The sequence below is a fragment of the Gracilinanus agilis genome, chromosome 1 (assembly GCF_016433145.1).
Source record: "Gracilinanus agilis isolate LMUSP501 chromosome 1, AgileGrace, whole genome shotgun sequence".
Lineage (NCBI taxonomy): Eukaryota > Metazoa > Chordata > Mammalia > Didelphimorphia > Didelphidae > Gracilinanus > Gracilinanus agilis.
Window position 1 is genome coordinate 99,904,044 of NC_058130.1, and position 21,661 is coordinate 99,925,704.

The following is a 21,661-nucleotide window of genomic DNA, read 5'->3' on the forward strand; positions in this document are numbered from 1 at the left end:
GCCTGAGCCTGAGGAATTTATCCGAAAGTGAATTGGGGAGCTAGTAAGAGGCACGCAGGGGCCAGGGCAGGGTCAGAGGGCCCAGGGAGACAGCGGGGCCCCTGGGCAAGGGCGCGGTGGGGGGCTGACTCAGCCCGCGGGCCCGGGCTGACTAGGCATGGCTTTGGCTCCCCGCCGGGCAGTGAGCCAGTTTGGGGGCAGGGATCTGGAGCGGGGTGAGCCCAGGGTCACCCGAGGTCTGGGGCTAGACGGGGCTTCTGGGGACATGGTGCCCTCCCCGAGGATGGGCATGCATCGGGGTGAAGAGAGTCTGCCCTGGCTCCGGCCCGGCCCAGCGTGAGGAAGGTTCCAGGCCCGGAGCCTCTGGCCCTTGGGGTGACCTCCCCAGGCTGTGTCCGTGGGGTCCGTACTCTACTTACCGGACGGAGGCTCGGAGGGATCGGAGGACGGGGCTGGGCTGGGTGCTTGCCGGAGGCGCTGTAGGGATGCGGAGGAACTGGTAGTTCTCCACGCTACTTTGGGGAAACGAAAGTTCGCCCTCCAGCTGGAGCCAAGCCCCGCCCTTACTCCGCCCGCCGGCGTCTAGGGCGGGGCGCGGACACCCCCCTCCCCCAACCCGGATCGGGAACCTGAGGCCCGAGAGGAGTGGCCCGCGCTGGCCCCTGGTTTCCAAGGGCGGCCGGCTTCTTCCAGTGTAGCAAGGTAGGTTTGTAGGATGCCCCGACCCGGCTGGAGTCCAGGGCTTGGCAGGAGACTGCCCTTTGGGCACGGCATTGCTCTGACGAGGACAGTGCAGCGCCTGGTTACGTGTCCCAGCCTCTACCCAGGGCACCAGAGCGCTGGCATTTGGTTCTAGAGCTGGCTCCCCTTGGGGACTCCAGGAAATAGAGGCGGGACCCGCCTAGGAGTCAGGGCCGCGTCTTCCACAGTTCAGTGGAGCTCTGAAGCATTTGTAGGTGGGGCAGGGCTCCGGGACACAGGAAAGGTTCCAGGTGTCAGGTTTTTTTTCCCCCATACAAGTGGAAGCCTCAACTTGGCTCCCCGGGATGCTCTTCAATTGGCAGCAGTGGGGGCACCAAATGTTTTTGTTGGGGGAGGAACTCCTTGTGCTTATTTCCAGATAGAGCCTTGATGGGAAGAACAGGAGACTTTGCAGGGCTCCAGCAAGTGACAACCTCAGTTTCCCAAGCTCCCAAATAGAAGTTGCATTGTGTTCTCTCTAGAGCCCATTGAGGTTTTACAATTTATTAATCCATTTTCAGAGGTTCTTCCAAATGCAGAATTAGGTAAGGAAGGATCCAGAAACAAGTGATTAAAAACTACCATCGGTAATATTCTTTGAATTGTCAATGACATTCATTCGTCTTTAATAAGTTGGTATAAATTTTAAAACTTCTCTATAAAATTCATGTCTAAAGTTGAAAAGCTGGTGGCATTAGTACCACCTTGTGATTTAGCTAGGGTCCACGTTAGGGTCATCCAGGTCTGGTTCTGTTCGGCACAGGTCTTCCAGAGCTGTCTCTAAACCGGGAAACAAAAGGATGAAGTTGTAATGGGCTTGATCCAAAACATCAGGGCCTTAACTGATGATACTGGTTGTGTTGACCGCCCTGCCTCCTAGCCCTTCCTCCCCCTTTCCTGACACACCTAGGGCTGGACACCCAGGCTTTGGTGTGGAGTCAGAACAAGCCGTGAAGGCAGGCAGCAGTGGCGAGCATCAGACAGCTGGTTCAGGAAATCAGACAAGGCCAAAAATTCCACAGGCTTTGAGGGTTGGGCCTAGGCTGGGCAGCTAAGCATCATTTTTAGGAAACACAAGTTGGAACTGAGATAATGGGAGATCATATTTGAGGTTATTGTTGGGGGCAAGGAAAGACTTTCTTCCCTTTGGCCTCCCAAAGCCTAAGAGACTCAGAACCGACAGTGCCCAGCTTCCCTCTCTCACCTTCATAGTTTGTCCTGTCAGGGAGGCCTCGAAGGAGGGCCTGGATACCAGGAATCACCTGGTCATACTGGTGAAGAACATCCATGCAGTGCACATGGAATAGTGTGTCTCTCTGAGACAGACTGTGCAATAATAACAAGGTGTCCCGGAGACACCGGACCATCTGCTTTCTCTGCCCTGTGTGTACATGGCCTTCCAATCTCCGAATAGTCAGCCACTGTCTGTGGAGCATCACTATAAGTGCTTTGACAACCTAGGAAGCAGGAGGAAGAACAGGTCAGTAGTAGAGGGTAATGGAGGACTACTTTTATTTAGGGCTTAGTTCAGAAGGGGAAGAAAATGCTTCGCGTCACTGATTTCATTTTAAATACTGCTTCAGTGAATGAATCAATTAACAAGTGTTCATTAAGCACATACTATGGGCCATATATCTGTGCCAAGGATACAAAGCCAAAAAAAGAAACAGTCCATAATCTCAAAAAAAATATTCTTTGGGAGGTAACATCATGTGTGTATGTACCCATATAGACATACATCTATATAAATAAATCATAGAGACAGTATATATGAATGTGAGGTGATGGTTTTTGTTCTTTAGAGGGACACAGGAAAGGCTTCCTATACAAGCTGGTGCTTGGACAGTGTTTTAAAGGAAACAGGCAATTCTAAGAGGCAGGCAGGCAGGCAGGCAGGAGGAAAGAAGGGTATCCTACGAATGGGAAGAGCCAGTGCAAAGGCTCAGAAGTGGGAGATGGAGTATCCTATCCAGCAAAAAGGGTAGTTTAGCTGAACTGAAGAGTGCAGGGTAGAGGCTGATGTATCATACAACTGGAAAGGTATGCCAGGGTCGAGTTGTGAAAGGTTTTAAAAGCCCCACGGAAGTTTATATTGGGTCCTCAGAGCAACAAGGAGCCATTGGAGTTTACTGAGTAAGGCAATGATATGATTAGAATAGTGCTTCTGTTTATGGATAATGCGGGACCAAGTTGCCTGGCCCACTCTGTGCTGAATAGATAGGTTCCTTCTTGCTGGAGGTTAAAGATTCAAAATTGAGGCCATAAAGGGGAGAAAAATGTGAAAAACTGAAAAGCACCTTTCTCTTTTACCAGTCATTCTCAAACTTTTTGGCCTCAGGACCCCTTTATACTTTTAAGAATTTTTTTTTGTAAACCCTTACCTTTCATCTTGGAATCAATACCTGTGTATTGGCTCCAAGGCAGAAGAGTGGTAAGGACTAGGCAATGGGGGTCAAGTGACTTGCCCAGGGTCACACAGCTAGAAAGTGTCTGAGGCCAGATATGAACCTAGGACCTCCTGTCTCTAGGCCTGGCTCTCAATCTACTGAGCTACCCAGCTGCCTCCTACTTTTAAGAATTCTTGAGAACCCCACAAAAGAACTTCTGTTTATGTGGGTTATAGTGGCCAATATTTACCACATTAGAATTTAAAAGCATTATTATATTAAAGTATTATTATGGAGATAGTTTTAGCCTCACAGACCTGAAAGTATCTTGGGGACTCTTATGGGAGATGGACCACAGCTGAATCAGTTCTAGAGGTATATATTTAAGCACTCAAATGCACACTCACACATACACACACTATCTCTCCATTACTGTTTAGGGAAGGGCATGGTGTTGATAGTACTATTCAAGAGATCACTACATCTTCAAGCTTGTGGAGGAAGAAGGCCCAAACGGCCACCTTTTTTCCTAACAAGTACTTGCTGCTGGCTCAGTGGAGAGCTAGTTTGCATTATTCTCCTTTCTGAGGAGGTTTGGAGAGAGGGATAAGGAATTATGAAGGGCAATGCCTGGATACATGACCAAAGTGTGGTTTGTGTTGCTATGGTTAAACAAGGGGCACTAGTGACATCTTCAGTGCTGTCCCTACCCATCCCATGACCCCCACCCCCCCACCCCCACTCCCTGGCCACTTACCTCTAGGCTGCACTGGCAGTCCGATCCTATAAGGGCAATAGGAGAGTCAGGACTCTGCATCATCTTGGCCAGGAACCACACAGTCTAGGACAAGAGAGCACAGGGACGCAGGGTCCTACCACAAACTCTGCAGGCAGGAGCAGGACCCTTCTAGAGTAATCAGGCTTCTTGGGCTGCCCGCCACTCTGATCCAGCTAACTCAGCAACTGCTTACCTGGACAAAGGGAGGCACTCCCTGAGTACTAGCAGGCACTCAGAAGTATGGCCAATCTCGGCAGAGTGGAACCCCACCTTCAGAGATCCCGACCATCACCAGAACTCAAAGCAGAGTCTGTTCCACGTCTGGGAACTTGTATATAAATGAGCTTATGTTGTGACTTGACTGCTTCATGCTAGTGTATCCTGTTTCCAGACCAAACTGTGAGCTTTGACAGGGATCATGCCTTACTTATTCTCTCATCTCCCCAGCAATGCTTAGAATGGGGCTGGGCACTTGTGGCTAAAGAGTTCCCCTAGGAACTCTTTAGCAAGTTCTTTAGAGGTTTTTGAAAAACCAGCAAGCCCTGATGTTTTGTTTACCTCTTGTTCCAGCTGAAACCACTGTGTTTCCACCACTGCTTTATCTGGCCTTGATGTGATATACATATACAGCAAAAGGAGAAGACAGGTTTCTGGGGAGAAAAAATAAGTTTCCATTTCTTTCACTAAGTAGTCATCTCTTTGTTCCCCCTACCAGGCCCAGGGCAGTTACAGCTGAAGTTTTCATAGACTGTTCTGCAGATGAAGTTTGGCATCTTGGGCATCTCCTCTTACCTCTTAAGACAGGAAGCACTCATCCTGAGGATAACAAACTCCCTAACCCTGCCTCCCCTCATCTCTGAGGATTCCAGACCTTCTTATGGCCGAAGAGAGTACTTCTGATAACACAGGAGAGGAGGGATGGAAGGAGGGAAAGAATAAGCATTTACATAACACCTACTATGTACCAGGTACTGTACTAAGCACTTTTTACAAATATTACCTCATTTAGTTCTCACAACATCCCTGCCAGTCAAAGTGCTATTATTATCCCCATTTTATAGTTGAGGAAACTAATGCAGATATGTTAAACAGAGACTTGCCCAGAGTCACACAGCTAGTAAATGTCTAAGGCTAGATTTGAAATCAGGTTTCCTGACTCTTGGCCCAGGGCTCTATCCACCATATTTACTGTCAGCTACGTGAGGACACAGTATCCTGCTTCTACTACTTTAGCCCCTAAATCTCCGGAAATGGCTTTTTACCTGACTGAGAGCAGAGCTGAGGAGCTAACTTCTTATGGTCACAAAGCAGGGACAGAAGATGAATAGTCAGGAGGACAGTTGACAGATGGGCTGTTGAGGAAAGGCACTGGAGCAACCCATGGCTATTCAGCACACACTGGAACCTGGAAAACACAGACAACCAAGGATGCTGCACCAATGAAGAGATATACAAAGGAAGTAGCCTTAGCCATCCTGGGCCCCCCGAGGTTCCCTTTCTCCCCCGACTTGTACAAAGCATTGTCTATATTTATGCCCTGGCCTACTTCCAGACCACAGGCATGTGGAAGGTGTGGTCATGACAACAGATTGAGCCCCTTGTGGAGCCATGTATAAGGAAAAGCTTTCTATTTCTTGTAACATGAGTTTGCACCTTGGTCCACACCCAAAGACAGTGTGCCAACCTGGGGATTACTGGTGTGTACAGGTCATAGTAGTTTGAACAAGGCAAAGGGAGAACTTTGGATGGTCCATCTTTAGATTCACTGGGCCCTCGAACCAAAGTTATTAGGGAAGCTGGAAGATATAGCCCTGGCTTCCTACAGGCATAGGGGGCAAAAAGGAGAAGCCCGATGGGCTGGTGGAAAGCACCTGTGAGGCTGGAGGCTATGTGGTACCAACAGGACTCCAGCTCCACTCCAAGCACAAGACTCTGTTCTACATGGGAGGTAGAATAATAGCAGGTTTTCCAGTATCTGTGTGGTACAAGAATATGCACTGCATATTTTGGTGTAGAGCTTGTGGTCTAAGAGGATATTTGTCATCAGGCAGTAACTATATGGCAACTTACAAAGGTTTTAGTTTGACAACTAGGGTGTTTGAGGCTAAAACAAATCACAGGACAAACTCCTTACAGTTTGGACTCTTGAGACTTGAAATTTGCTCTATTGAATCCTGTTACTACTTTAGATCTTTTTCATGTAGACTTTGGGAAATAGCTATTAGAGACCATCAATGAGACAGAAGTGTGCTGTTAACAGTATACCAAAGAATATGGCAGTTAAAACATTAACTTCCATTTTAGAATCAATACTATGTATAGGTTCTGGGGCAAAACAGTGGTAAGGGCTAGGCAATGAGGGTTAAGTGACTTGCCCAGGGTCACACAGCTAGGAAGTGTCTGAGGCCAGATTACTCTCAATCCATTGACCTACCCAGCTGCCCCCAACATTAAGTTTTACATAATAAATCAGTTTGTGTTGCTTTAAACCTAGAATTGCAGTGGGTCCTGAGAGACGGAACTAACCATTATAACACAGGAAGGAAACTACCAGTAATAGTGCATTCTCCATGGCTTTTACTGAACAGTTGTTAAACTGAGATGCTTCAGACTCATACAGTCCTGGAATGCTAGAATGAGCTAAAAGATCACTAATCCAATCTCCTCATTCACTGATGAGGCAACTCAAATCAAGATATTATATATAACACTTGCTAAAGGTCACACAGCAATCTGACCCATGGCAAATCCAGATGGGCAAAATAATCAATTTTTCAGCTAGATTCAGTTATATCAGAATGTGTTAGATAGAGGTTCTCAAAAGGAAAGTATCATAGAATGTCATCATAACCTAGAACCATGTTCAGAATGACAGAACAAGGACCAATAACAACAAAGACTTTTGATAAATTAACTTCTCTGTGATCTAGTGTAGGACTCAGGCCCTAACAGCTACATCTAGAGACAAACTCATATGCCATGATGGTGGCTGGCTATCAAACATTGCCACAAACAGTGTCTACCAAGATACTGGAAAAAGACATTTGTGCCTCAAACTGGATTTTCCCTCTGGAACTCTGTGTGCCATGGTATGTAGCCCTCATCTTACCTGTCATATAAAGGTTGAGTTAAACATAAGGTATCCCCTATCCATTCTCCAAACCCAGTCCAACTCTCTCTCAGATAACAGCATTCCCTAGTGTAACAGAACACTAGTCTTGAAATCAGACAAGCTAGGTTGGAATCCAGATTCTATCATTTAATACCTGTGTGACCACAGGCACATAGCATGCCACTTTCCTTTTCTGAGGCTCAGTGTTCTCATCTGTAAAAGGTGTAAAAATAATAACACCATGTACCTCACTGGCTTTTGCAAGGATCAAATGAAATTACTTAAGTGCTTTGCGACCATAAATTGTCTTCTAAACTATACTTCATAACTTAGCAAGTAAAGAAGGAAACTACTAGTGACAGAACCTAACTATTTGCAGAAAGTTCAAGGGAAGGCTGCAGAGAAACTTAACTCCCATTTTACCTGGGTAAAAAATCAAAAGCACAGTTTTCAGCTAATTTCACCAAAACCTTAAGGCACTGGTTTAGGACTCGAACTTGTAGGTGACCTGTTGAAGTAGAGGAGAAAGACAACAAGTAGAGGAGCATCTTCAGCAATGGATGTTGGTCCTGGCTATCTGAGGTCTCCTCTGGGGCTTCAGCCAGTTGTTCTTCCACCATAGGGTTTTCTGATATCTTCTCATGACTCCTTCTGCACATAGTTTTCTTGTTCTCTCCTAAGACAGGATCCTCTCCATCAGTAGCATCTCTTCTCCCCCCTTCTGACAGTAGTGTTTGAACAACAGCCCCACTATAACACACCAGGTGCTGAAGAATGCTGAGTGCTACCATAGTGAACCCTTCCAGAGTTAACAAGGAATCCTCTGTGTTAGATTCCACGCTGGTGCTCACTCGAGAGGAGCAGGCTGATGAGTCCCCAGAACTACTCCTTTTCACTGTGGCCACAGCCTGCAGAGTCTGGCAATAAAGGTCAATGTGGTACCTCACAAGTGGGAGAAGGTGCACAGCCCCTGGAAGTTGGCAAAGCTGAGTGACCTGAGATGCTCTCTTGTTCCCCTCTGTAAGGCTTTCATCAAATGAACCATCGTCCCTGGCAATTAGATTTAGTCCTGTGGTGGCCAGGCTCTGTGCTTCTTTCAGGGACGAGGCAGAGAATGACCCTTCTCGAGAACATGTGGTTCCAATGTTTGACATTCCTGATGAAGTACTAAGAGAAAGCACAAAGGAGGGAAGTCCGTTGTGAGACTGAATAGAGGAATATATTTTTTAAAAACCCTCAACTTCCATCTTAGAATAAATACTGTGTACTGGTTCCAAGGCAGAAGAGTGGTAAGGGCTAGGCAATGGGGGTTCCATGACTTGATTAGGGTCACACAGCTAAGAAGTGTCTGAGGCCAAATTTGAACCCAGGACCTTCCATCTCTAGGCATGGCTCTCAATTTACTAAGCCACCTAGCTGCTCCAGTGAGACTGAATATTAATGCTCTGTATGAAGTTGGTATCTTGATAAAAATTTGTTATATGGAAGTGTGAGGCATTTCATGCATCATGATCCCAACCTGAGAGCAGGCAGTGTATGCTGTAAGTAGTTAAGAGGCCCCAGGCAGTTTTCTCTGATGACTTATCATACCCACCCACCCATCCAGAAAGGACACAGGCCAGTAAGGACCAGGCCAGCTATGTGCCATGGCTATAGTTGCCTAGAAAGAAGGCATGTTCCCGAGGCCTTTCCTGAGAGGAATCGCTCAGGAGTTGTATACTTACCTGCCCAATCTTGGAGGCTGGAATAAGCCAGCAGGGACTTCAGGATGACTGCTCAGAAGATGACACAGACTTAGGGATGGCCCTGAGGTCAAAGGCTGCTTCAGAAGCAAGTTTATCAAAACAGAACCTGCAAGAGATAAGATAGGTTGAAATGATCTTCATGTGAGATTTTTTCTAGGGCATTCAAAGGAAACTTTGAAGTTCATTTGAGACACCCAACCACTATGTGAACTAAATCCACATTGAGAACCTTATTTTTCTTCTAATGTTAGATGTTGTATATACCTTCTTGTAGAAGTTTAACAAAAATGGCTTTTGCTGTTCATTTCCCATTTTATGAAGTCTGTTTAAAGGATTGATCCTGTGTATGGCTTAAGCCCACCATTTTACTCTACTGACTCTTAGTTGTCAGGCAAATTGGAGAAGGAAAAAAATTCTTCTGTCAGTTGCCCATCTCCCTCCTTCACTAAGTGGAAATTGTTCCTTTGCACACATCACATCCTGAAATTTACTGTAAGGTTGCCTGGAACACCCTGAACACTCTCATAAAAAGATGCCTAAGAAGAGCAGTCGTAGCTATGGTGTCTAGTATCTGAGACTTCTAACTCCAGTACCTTGAGTGTTTGGTCGCTGAACACAACTGGGAATAAAATTTTTCTGTGTCTCCTCCTGTTTTACAGATTCATTTCCTGAATTGTGGGCTTTATTATCTGAAACAAGAAGGCACAAATTGTAAGCTGTGTACAAAAGACATGACCACCCAGAATCTCTTTGCTCAACATACACACAATAAATGCCACCTCAGAGAGAGGTGGTATAAGCAACTTAATCAATCACTCCCATTAAAGCCTGGGCATTCTGTTGGGTGCAGACATACCCAAAGTCTGATCAAAACAAGATCTAAGACTTCTAGAAAAGCTTTAATATCTTCAGCTCCAGAAGTGGGGGGGGGGGGGGGGAGAAAGAATGTTCACTGCAAATAAAGGAGATGAAAATAAAATTTGCCTTTTCTTCTAAACTCAACTATTGATAAGCACTAAATTGTGGCTGACTGCTTTTTGCAAGTTAGGTACCAAAAGTATGAGGAGGCCATAGGAAGCTTTTCAAAGATAGAGATGTTGCAGAGGAAAAAAAATGTAGATTCTTTACCATAATTAAGAGAATGGAAAGAAAGATTCTTTAAAATGTAGTTAAATTTCATTTACTCCACAATGTAGTACTTTATCTCCTAATTGCAAGGGGTTGATAGGAAATAGCCCAGACAATTGTCTCAAAACGAAACCCTACCACTGCCAGCTTAATTTTACAGAAAAAAGGAGTAGTATCTCTTCAAACCTTCATCGAGAGGGGGCAGCTGGGTAGCTCAGTAGATTGAGAGTCAGGCCTAGAGATGGGAGGTCCTAGGTTCAAATCTGGCCTCAGACACTTCCCAGCTGTGTGACCCTGGGCAAGTCACTTGACCCCCATTGCCCCCCTTACCACTCTTCCACCTATGAACCAATATACAGAAGTTAAGGATTTAAAAAATTAAAAACAAAAAACAAAAAACCTTCATCGAGAGAACCAAAACACAAGGGTAGCTTTTGTGAATCAGAACAAAGTTGTTGCATGTTGCCCCTCTCCCTTATAGACCATGGACAATAAGCTACAACTCCTAGTGATGTTGCCTCCCATGATGTCTTGTAAACCTGCCCCTATTTCTCTACTCCCACTGCCACTGTCCAAACCAGATCCTCATTAACATCCACCTGGAATATTTCACTTGCCTGCTAATAGATCTTCCCACCTCCATTCTTCCTCCTCTAAATCCATCCTTTATACCAGTGCCAAATTAATCTTTTAATGCACAAATCTAAAACACCTCTGCCTGGCATTTAAGGCCTCACAACAAGAGGCTTTTCTAATTTATCTCACAATACTCTCTTCCACTTGCGCAACAATTTAAACTGGATTGTATCTCTCACAAACAGCCTATCATCTTATCTATATGTCTTTGCTTACTCTGTTCCCTATTCCTGGAATGCTTCCCTCTTTCTTCCCCTAGTCTTGGTCTTTCAAAATCTTATTACTTCTTCAATATCTAGTTTAGATGTGATATGCTTCCTTCTTCCAACTTCACATGGCAGTGTGTACTTGTCTATTCTCTTTTTATATCTACTTCTGCACTAGGTTTTTTTTTTTTTAATTTTAAACCCTTAACTTCTGTGTATTGACTTATAGGTGGAAGAGTGGTAAGGGTAGGCAATGGGGGTCAAGTGACTTGCCCAGGGTCACACAGCTGGGAAGTGTCTGAGGCCGGATTTGAACCTAGGACCTCCCGTCTCTAGGCCTGGCTCTCAATCCACTGAGCTACCCAGCTGCCCCTGCACTAGGTTTTTTATATTTATTGCCCAGTGTTGCATGTTTATGTATGTATTGTAGTTTCTTACAAGGACTGTGAACCATAGAAGGTCAGTGATCCTATTTTAATAATCCTTGTATCTTTATTCCAGAAGCTGGACACTAGTAGGCACCTAATAACTGGTTATTGAGTGAAAACCAATTGTATTTCCAGAATGTTTTGGTAGAGTTATCTTACCCTCTCTGTAGGAGAGTGCCATGACACAGGACTGCGCTGACAGTAGGCCGGGATGGGGAGGGGATGTTCTGGCACTGAAGGACTCTTTTGTAGGAAAAAATGATTTTCCAATTTGTGGAGAACAAGCCTCTGTCTTTATAACTCTGGAAGGGCTTTTCCTAGGACTAGAAAACATAAAATCAAATTTGATAATGATTCTACTGAAACTAGTTCAAAATATTAAGTAACAATTTTTAAAATTTATTTTTTAAATATTTTATTTTTTTAGAAAAATTTTCCATGGTTACATGATTCTTGTTTTTACTTTCCCCTTCACCACCACCCCCATATCCAACGCACATTTCCACTGGTTTTAACATGTGCGATCAATCAAGACTTATTTACATATTATTGATAAATGCATTAGTGTGGTCGTTAAGCAACAATTTTTCAAAAGTCATGCTAGAAAAAACGACAAGATGTTTTTCTATTTGCCAAATTCAGTATAAAGTCTTGACTATTTATATTTGTCCCATTTTCCAGCCAAAATTTTACACTTGTCAAATTCAAGGTTATTTCCTTTCACCTGGTAATGAAAGCAGACTGACCTTTCTAGTCAACCAAGAATATATATTAGCCACATTTATCACAATTTATCAAATTAGCTTTTCTCTGTTGAGAAATCATAACCTTAGTATTTAAGAACTAAGACACAGGGAGTAGCTTGGTGGCTCAGTGGATTGAGGGCCAGGTCTAGAAACAGGAGGTCCTAGGTTCAAATCTGTCCTCACACACTTCCTAGCTGTGTGACCCTGGGCAAGTCACTTAACCCCCACTGCTTAGCCCTTACTGCTCTTCTGCTTTAGAATTAATACAGCATATTGGTTCTAAGGCAGAAGGTAAGGATTTTAAATTTAAAAAAAAAAAAAAGAGAGAGAGAGAGAACTGAGACACAAGAATCAAGGAAAAGGAGGTAAAGATAAAGTTGTGAAGATTAATATGGTGCCTGCTAACCTGAAGCAAAAGGGGAAATTTAGCAAGTTCCTCTGCAGATCTCAATTTCTTTAAGGGCAATAATAGTTTTATTTTGTTTCTTCATTGTATAGAAACCTGGGCTTTAGCTCCTAGGTAAGAAAATGAGAGCTAATGATAACTCTGTGGGACCATGCAGATGCATGTGGAAGGAGGGTTTATAGACCTGTTGCAGAGATAAAGCCCCCAACCTTTCAGCTCTCTCACTTGGACTATCCAGATGCTCCACACACACAAAAATCAGAAAGCTGCTTACACTATGCTCATCATGAGCAAAAGTATGTCCTTCCAGGATCAATAAGAAAATGCCAGAAAAATACTTTTAGCAGCAGTCTTCCAATTTCAAGGATGATAGAGTTCCATTATTTTCAGAATAAGTTCCTATTTACACATAGGATTAATTTAGAAAATAAGAAAGGAAGGGATAAGACAGGCACTTATAACCAAAAGGAATGGAGGAAGTTGTTAGAGAGAAGTGAATGCCAAGACAACAGATGAGAACAGATATTTTAAGTAGCTGGGTTTAAAAAAATTTTTTTTTAAGTAGCCAGGTTTGAATCACCCTTGGCCTACATAAGAATTTCTGTTCTTTAAAAAATGTTTAAATAGTCAAAAAAAGTTTGAGAACATTTTATTTTAGTTTAAGCAAATTTAATTTTGAGAAACTATGCTTACTCAAAATCTTGTGTAACCTGAGCATCTCTGAGATGCTAGGTCTTTCCAGTGTGGAGTCAAGGCTCCTGATTAGGGTTGATAACCCAAGCTACTAAAGTCTTTCCAAAGCTTGTCACTTACAGCAAAGAATGTCTTTTACAAAAAAGGCCTATTAATGACCATCACTCAGAGCTTTCTTGTTGGCTTTTACTAAATAAGGCCAAGGTGCCTTCTCTCTCTACAGGACAGTCTGTACCTGACATGGGAGATGGACAGAGTAGTGGTAGCTTTACTGGCTTTTCCACTGTTCTGCAGCTTGGTCCTCAATTCATTCATCTCGGCATCTTTAAACTGAAGTTCTGACTGCAGTGACTGGAGCTAGAAGGTAAAAGAGAGCCCATTCCTTCAACAAATATTATTTAAGCTACCTATAAATTATAATACACTTGTTAGGTGACGTAAACACAAAGATATAAATGAAAACATGTTGGATGAATGGATTCATGGGTCCAGACCACCTTTAACACTGATCTCAAGATCTCATTCTGGAAATAGAAAAGGGAGACCAACAGAAAACAATGACAGGAGGCACAATGGCATAGTAGACATAGCACTAGGTCTGGAGTTAGGAGGACCTGGGTTCAAATCTGGCCCAAAACACTTCCTAACTGTGTGACCCTGGACAAGTCACTAAGGGAAAAGAAAGGAAGAAAGAGAGAGAGAGAGAGAGAAAAAAAAAAGAAAGAAAAATGACAAGAGTCTGCTGTGAAAAAATTAACTATACCAAATAATTCCAAGTTCTAGCCTTGTTTCTGATCTAGGCAAGGATTAATATGCTATAATTCACCTCATTTATAAAAAAGTGATTTCCAAAGTCCCTTTGATATATCGAGTCCAAATATAGTCATCATGCAGTATCTACAGATCCATTTTGTAGGTGGCTTAAATGAAATGAATTGTAGGAATTTGAAACTGTTGATAGAACTAAGAGTCTGTTTATCACCTAAATTCTACATACAGAAGAGAACAAAGTGTAGGAAATCAGTTCATAACAATAGCCTGTGTGTTAACTTTATTGGTGTGAAGAATCCTTCAGGAAGCACTAAACTTGGGACTTTATATACCCAATATGGCTTTAACAGGAAATCAGAAAAAGCCACAAGAGCACAACCAGAGATTTAAAACTAAGTTCAGCAGGGCATTTTCATGGAATAGAAATAGCATTAGTTTTGGACCTAGGAGGTCTGGATTCTGACATTTATTAGATATGTGATCATGGCCAGATTTCTTAGCTTTTCTGAACCTCATCTATAAAATGCAGGTAATAATAGAAAGATGATCAACTCAAAATGCAGAATGAGACATACATTTTTGGATTTGGCCAATGAGGGAATTTGCTTTATTTGACTGCATATTTGTTAAAAAGTTTATTTTTTTGTAATTTAATGGGGTGGGTAAGAGAGAAAGAAAGGGGAATGGAAGGCAAAGAATAAATGCTTGTTAATATGGTAGGAAAAAAAATGAACACTGTTTAAAAATTTTTATGGATCAGTGTAATATCTAGGTGGGAATTGTAGCCATTGTTTTTCCTTTAATGATACTCTGGTGCTGGGAGCGATCAAGTTCATGACGGATGACAAAGTCATGCGTGAATCCTGAAACCCGCAAAGCAGGCCACAGGAGGATGGAAATCCCACTCAAATTCCCCTGTGTGACTCTTTTCTTACTAACACTCCCTGTTATTGGCATTATTGTGATCAATATCCCCACTCAGCCCCAGGAAAATACAGAACACGATAGGCTATTATTAGAGCCCTACAGACTTCTAGGAAAGCTCCACCTTTACATAGTAATAATACAGAAATTCCCCTAAAAGTTACTTCATAATAAACCAGCAGGTAGTGAGTAACACTAAAGATTTTAAAACCTTAACAAAAATGAACTTAGATCTCTTGCTCCCATACACAGGTGCCTGCAAAAACAGGCCAGAACAGTCTGCAAGTCTCCCCCCTTTCTGATGTCTGATCCAGAATGTTAACTTAAAAGCACGATGGATGAAAAATGGAGAAATTGCCTTTAAAGGCTGGCACTTCCCATTCCACTGACTAAACTGTTTTCTCCATCCCATAGTCAAAGAGACAAGTCAAAATACCTTTGAAAAATACTGAAGAATGAAAGACTGCTATTGAAACAATATTTGGACCGGATTAGTGTTATTGTATCTTTTGAAATCTGCTAGTGTAGTGAATCACTGCTTAATTAATTATGTAAGAGCAAAGAATAATCATCCCTGACTTGACTGGTCAAAATGTAACTAATTATTGTACTAAACTGTAATGCATGAATTGCACCTAATGGATAGAGGGAAGTACAATTTCTAGTCCAGTTACTTCATGATGAATATTTCTTGCCAAAGCTTTGCATCTTTTGTTAATCTAAATAGAATAGTTATGGAATGTCAATCAAATGATTCTGTGATTCGGTAAAAGTTAACATATGATTTGATCCATTATCTACAAGAAAAAAATGTATGTTATCCATGCCAACCAGTATGTAATCTTGAAGAAAAAAGTATAAAATAAACACAGCCCAAAGGCTGACCAGAGCAGTCTCCATGAAGCCTGCCTGGCTGAAGCTCAGACTGTCTCTCATTGTCTTAGTTACCCACGCCGTCCCACCTCCTAGATACCTGGACCTATGGGAGTTTGACTTCCGCACTCTGGGCCTAGTACAGTTTATTTGTTAAGTTCTCAAGAATCTTTCGGTGTTTGTATTTGTAGTAAGGGATTTGTTGTGTTAAGGATAGTGAGTTTCTGGTGTATTATTTGGGCCACTTGGTCATATTTTTCCAAGTATCCAGTAGGTGCTAAATTTTTGAAAATTGCAGTCATTTGTTGTACTATTTCTTCTATTTCCTTGCAATACTTGAACCAACAATAAGTCTGGGCCCCTTTTTGTTATGTCTGGAAGCAACAATCTTATCCTGAACAGCTATCAAAAACTCCTCTGTTTCTATAAACAAATATACATGACTTAGCCGTTTGTTTGATGCTACTTGGTCAAAATATTATTGATTAAGTTCATGTGGATGATGCCTATGAAAGGCCTTTGGATTCTATTCCTATGTCTAAAGTATTTCATAGATTCTATCTGGAGGTAAACTAGTCTCAGTTTCATTTAACAAATCCAGTGGTGAATACCTCTTTGTTATCAAGTTAATCTAATAAACATTTTTTAAGTGTCTAATATGCTAGGTATTGGGGATATAAATAAGAAAAAGAAAGTTCCTGCTGTCAAGAAGCTTATAATCTAATCAGGGAAGACAATACACATTTGATCTTTAGACTACTGCTTTTTCTCCTCCAATAAAATGAATGAACCTGCCAGGCCTGGGAGGACCTTAAGCAAAAAGGCTGTTCTGATAGAGTAAAGTTGAGATCTGAAAGAAAGGCATGAATAGCAAATTACCTTTTTGGAGAATTCCTTTTCTTTGTCATTGAGGGCCTGAATTTTTTCCTGTTCAAGAAGGAAATGTGACCGTTTCTTCTCTTCTAAATTGGACTCTGTGTGATGCAATGAATCACGCAAGATTTTAATTTCTCCATTTTTAATGAGGATTTCTTCTTGCATTGTTTTCATCTGAAAATCCAAAATTAACCTTATGAGAAAATATTTATTACCAGAGGAAAAGAGACATATACTTAAAAGTTATATGTAATTATGATTTCAGGTTAATGAGAAAGGTTACACCTAAAAATATAGCTAAATATATGTTAATACAAACTAAGGAGGTAGCTAGGTAGCTCAATAAATAAGAGTGCTGGACCAGGAGTCAGGAAGGCCTGAGTTCAAATCCAGCCTCAATGGACAAGTCACTAAATCTTTGCTTTAATTCACTAGAGAAGGAAATAGCAAACCACTCCAGTATTTTTGCCAAAAAAACTCTATATGGTCACAAAACATCTGATACGACTAACCAACAGCACAAACTAAATATTGACAAAATGCTTAAGCTGTCAGGGACTGCAAATCCTGTTAAAATGAAAAGCTTGGAAGTCACTCAGATAGCTCAGCTTCTGTAAGTCAGACACAAAAAGTTGGAGGCAATGGGAAAGACAGTAAGAAAGGGTCTTCCATCTACTTTATCCCTGAATCAAGATAAGGTTCTGACTTGGCTTTAAAGGGCCTTGTTTTGTTCTGTTTTGTTCAGCCAAACTAAAGAAAGAAATTATGCTATATTGGAAAGAGTACTGGAATTGGAACTAAAAGAGTCTACTATATACTCTCAAGCAAGTCACTTTGTCTTTCAGAGCTTCAGCTGCATCATCTGTAAAATGAGATTAAAATTCTTCCATTGCCTATAGGGTCTTCATGAGAAAGCATTTTATAATGCTCTATACCAGTGATAAACCTTAAGGCTCTATACCAGTGATTCCCAAAGTGGGCACTACTGCCCCCTGGTGGGTGCTGCAGCGATCTGGAAAGCGGTGATGGCCACAGGTGCATTTATCTTTCCTATTAATTGCTATTAGAATTTAAAAAAAAAATTAATTTCCAGGGGGCTAAGTAATATTTTTTCTGGAAAGGGGGCGGTAAGCCAAAAAAGTTTGGGAACCATTGCTCTACAAATGTGAACTACTATTATTACTGAATTGGCTTCACAGCAACAGGAGGGAAAATAAATCAACAAACATTAACACATTTATTGTATACTAGGCACTATGTTAAACACTGGGGAGTAAAAAAAAAAAAAAAAAAAAAAAACAGCAAAAATAGCTCCTCAAGGACTTTACATTCTACTGGGGACACAGGATGTGTGTGTGTGTATAATATATATATATTATACAAAGCAAATACAAGGTACATTAGAAGGGAGGCACTGGCAGCAGAGAGGACCAGAAAAACCCTCATGTAGTAAGTAGTGCTTGAGGTGACTCTTGAAGGAAGCCAGGGATACAGAAGTGAGTAGAGAATACAATGTAGGCACGGGGGACAGTCAATGCAAAGGAAGAGAAAGAGGAAGACCGGAGAGCAGGTTCATATAGCTAGATTGAAGAGTTAGAGGAGGAATATAAAGACTGGAAACATAAGAAAGTATCAGGACAAGAGGAGCTTTACATGTTAAATGGAGAGATGCATGTATTTGATCCTAGATGCAACAGAAGCCACTAGATTTTATTAAGTGGCATTAGGGGAGAAAGGAAGGAGTGCATGGTCAAATTTGCACTAGGAAGCAGCAAAGAAAATTCTGCATGACTTACCTTTTCCTTTAGTTTTTCATGTTGTACCTTAAGTCTTTCAAATTCAGAAATATCTTTAGTTAGAATCCTTTCTCTGCTTTTCTCTGAATGAGTTTTACTTTTGGACATTCCATCTTGTTCAGGAAACTTAGGGATTCCTGCAGGTAAGAATTTACTTATATTATGTCAGAATCTAAATTTGCTGAAAAGAATCATTTGTCAATATGAATAACCCACAGGAAACCCCTAGCTTAAGGAGATACTCAATTTATAAGTGATCCCATATGTTAAATACCCTTATCCCATATCCATTCCCCTGACAAAGCTTGAGTTGGAGCTCCCCCTCTTCTATCTGAAAAAGCCAGTGCCCTTGAAGTTTCAGCTCCAATAAAACCAAATGGCAGTTTGATTGTATGGTACCACTTTAGTATTATACTTCAAACTTTGGTGAGATGGCCTGGGAACCTAATCACCTCCCTGGTACCTGAGACAATGTTTAGAGCTGTCAGCAGTCAATTACTTGAAACAAACTTTTCGAATACAACCCATTCAACTTGGAAACTGCCTGAGAGATGACAGGAATCAGGAAGGTGAGTAAACCTGTAGAAACACGCTTAACTTTATTTCAAAATCAAACTTATTTTCCAGAATCTGGTTTAAAACTGTTTTCCTTTCAGAAAAAGGATGAATCATTTCAGCCTGTCCATTAATACTGATATCACTGGAGCATATCTAGTTCCAGAAAGAGCGAGACACAGTGGATTAGTAGTCAGAGAGAACTGAGTTCAAATCCTGATTCTGATATACTTACTAGCTGTGTTACCATTGGCAAGTCACTTAAACACTCTGGACTTAGGCTTCTTCACCTGTAAAATGGGAATAATACCTGTAGTACCTACCTAACAGGGCTGCATTAAGGACCAAATGAAATAATGAATATATAGTGCTTTGAAAGTTTAATGAACTATATAGATATGAGCTGTTATTAATATCACCCATTTCGTTCCCCCAAGGTCAAATTCATTGTACATACCAAGGGAGTATCTTGCTGTGCTGTCATTTCTGGGAAGTTCCAAATGTCCCACACTTTGACTGCAGCTTCTAGCAGTTGAGAAGGAAGTAGAACTTAAGGTAGGGTTTGTGTTCAATTGGACCTTACAGTCTAAACTTTGAGTTAAAGCTTGGGATGCAATGATATCAATTTCTTCCAAATCATCTGCTGTAAACTCTTCATTGTATCCAAAGGAATCTTCTGTCTCCTTGAAATCAGTAACATCAATACTTCTGGATCGTTTATTAGGTGGAGAAACCCTTGGAAGGTCCTCCTTGTTATCTCTGCCATGGTGTGGGTGCAGCCCATGCAGCTCCGAAGTGGTTCTCTTCTTGCTCCCCAGGTAGCGGTTCCCCGAGTTCCCTGCCATTGTTGACACCCCGAAGATTCTTCGGTGGTAAGTTGTGGGGCTGGCTGGAGGGAAAAATTGTAAATATGGGATGGGTTGGGGGAAGGAAGAGAGATTTGATAACCTAGGGCCTAGGAAAAAGAGGAGTCATCCTGCCTTCTGTCACATCTCTACAAGAATCACTCATTCTTCCAGTCATCTCCTATCATGCCTTCGCAGCCCCACCTCAGGCGTTTCCCTCCCATCTCCCCCGAACCCTTACCTCCTCCCCCACCCCCACCCCGTCCTTCTCTCATCCTTCCTGCCACCCCTCCCCCCACGGTCCTCTCATCATCTTCCCAGGCATCCCTCCCGCACCTGCCCTCTCTCCATCCCTCCTCCACCTATCATCGTCTCATCCCTCCCTCCTGGGTACTCCTCCGCTACCTCTCTCCCCATGCCGGGACACGAGACCACTCTCGGAATCGAGCCGGCCTCTCACCTCAGTTCTGCCGCCGCGGCTACCACCCCCAGTCAATCATTGCACACGACCCGCCTCCCAACCATACCGACCAATCAGGCCTCTGGCTCCAGGACCGAGGTTGATCTCCCGGCAGGCCTGGGGATTGGTAAGCAGGCGCCTTCGAATGACGGATCAGCGTCGCTGGCGGACATGTCCTGCGCGCGCAATGATGACGTCAGAATTTTGGGACCACAATGGTGCAGTGTCCAGGAAGGCCTGAGGTGCCTAGGAGAAGGAAGCTAGGGAACTATGGCGGCGAAAGCTGTGGCGGGAAGGATTGTGGGAAATAGAAAGGGGAGGGATTGAAGGGGAGATGTCCCGGGGGAGAGGTGGGCGGTGCTTGGAGGCTGAGCCTTGGGACTTGGTACCAAGGCTCCTCTTTTTCGAGCCCTGTCTCCAGACTTAACTAGGAATGGAGGGCAGGGGTGGAGGTCAGAACTGGCTATGCTCCCAGAAATGTCGCCTCCCCCAGGGACTCTAGTCCATCAGGTCCCTCGTCCTTCGCTTAGATGCAGCCTTGAGGAAGACAGTGTCCCCAGGGAGGGCCCCCGGAAACCTCGGACTTGCCAGCACTGGTCCATTAGTAAATGCTTCATTCATTCATTCATTCATTCATTCATTCATTCATTCATTCATAGTTCCTCTGGAGGATGAATATTCGAGGATAAACATCCCTAGCAGTATACTACAGCAGTTCCTTATTCCCTCCAGTATCAAATAGAAAAACTCGTTTTGCTTTTAAAGACCCTCATAACCTAACCTGTCCTACTTTTCCAATGATTTTACCCTCCACATATTCTGTGATCCAGTGACACCAGCCTCCTTGATGTTCCTTGAACTCAATACTCTATCTACTTACCCCTAGGTATTTGCACGTGCTGTTCTCACATAACTAGAACTCTCTACCTCATTCTTATTTGCTTCCCTGAAGCCACAGCTAAAGTTCTATCTTCTGCAAAACAAAACAACCTTTTCCAGGGCTCGTTAAGCACCTTCCCTTTGAAATTATTCCCAATTATCGCTTAGGTTACCTTATTTGCTCAATTGTGGGTCTATTGTCTCCCCCATTAAACTATAAGCTCCTTCAAGGTAGTGACTTTTTTTTGTATTCCCAGTGCTTAGGACAGTACCAGGCTCTTTTCATAGTAGGCTCCTTCATAAAGGCTTGCTGACTGAATGTCAAGGCCTCTGGAATAGAGTTCAAATCGAAAGTGTGAAATGACCTCAGGACAAAATGCATTAAAACTTTAGCCAGGCCTTCTTCCCAGAGTACTCTAGTTGCCTCTCTTCAAGAGCCAGAGATTTTTGAAGCTTTAAGGCTAGTTTAGCTAGATTCCAGAATTTGGCCTTAATGATGGTCATTTTTCATTTCCAACCCATAGTACCTTGTACACAGTCACCTATTTGATGAATTTACTGGAATGAACATAACTCCAAAGAAAGAGTAGACCAATCATCTGATTTAATTTTACATATACTGCTGTTCAAATCTGAAGCATGTCAAACAGCCTAAGAAAGATAAGTTTCATCCTAA

General features: G+C 42.6%; 2 protein-coding genes and 1 long non-coding RNA gene across 3 annotated transcripts in view; 1 reads left to right on the top strand and 2 right to left on the bottom strand.

Moving 5' to 3' along the window:
- Positions 1-587, bottom strand: part of TREX1 (three prime repair exonuclease 1) — a 6,913-nt gene extending 6,326 nt beyond the window's left edge. Inside the window, exon 1 of the mRNA XM_044684503.1 lies at positions 420-587. The gene's annotated coding sequence lies outside the window, so the exon portion shown is untranslated. The remainder of the gene's footprint in view (positions 1-419) is intronic.
- Positions 588-625: 38 nt separating this feature from the next.
- LOC123255838 lies at positions 626-9,662 on the top strand. The gene is made up of 3 exons (XR_006506797.1): positions 626-702; positions 4,622-4,874; positions 9,423-9,662. It is a non-coding gene; the product is annotated as an uncharacterized LOC123255838 (long non-coding RNA).
- On the bottom strand, positions 1,225-20,110 carry LOC123255296 (ATR interacting protein). Its single transcript, XM_044684152.1, has 14 exons — positions 20,052-20,110; positions 19,259-19,690; positions 18,247-18,383; positions 16,454-16,624; positions 13,242-13,363; positions 11,321-11,484; positions 9,357-9,452; positions 8,743-8,869; positions 7,442-8,185; positions 5,169-5,311; positions 4,465-4,556; positions 3,886-3,969; positions 1,946-2,198; positions 1,225-1,521 (listed from the first exon to the last, which is right to left on the bottom strand). Exons 2-14 carry the CDS (start codon positions 19,644-19,646, stop codon positions 1,454-1,456), a joined length of 2,589 nt encoding a protein of 862 aa, XP_044540087.1. The 5' UTR covers positions 19,647-19,690; positions 20,052-20,110; the 3' UTR covers positions 1,225-1,453.
- Between the last annotated feature and the right edge of the window lie 1,551 nt (positions 20,111-21,661).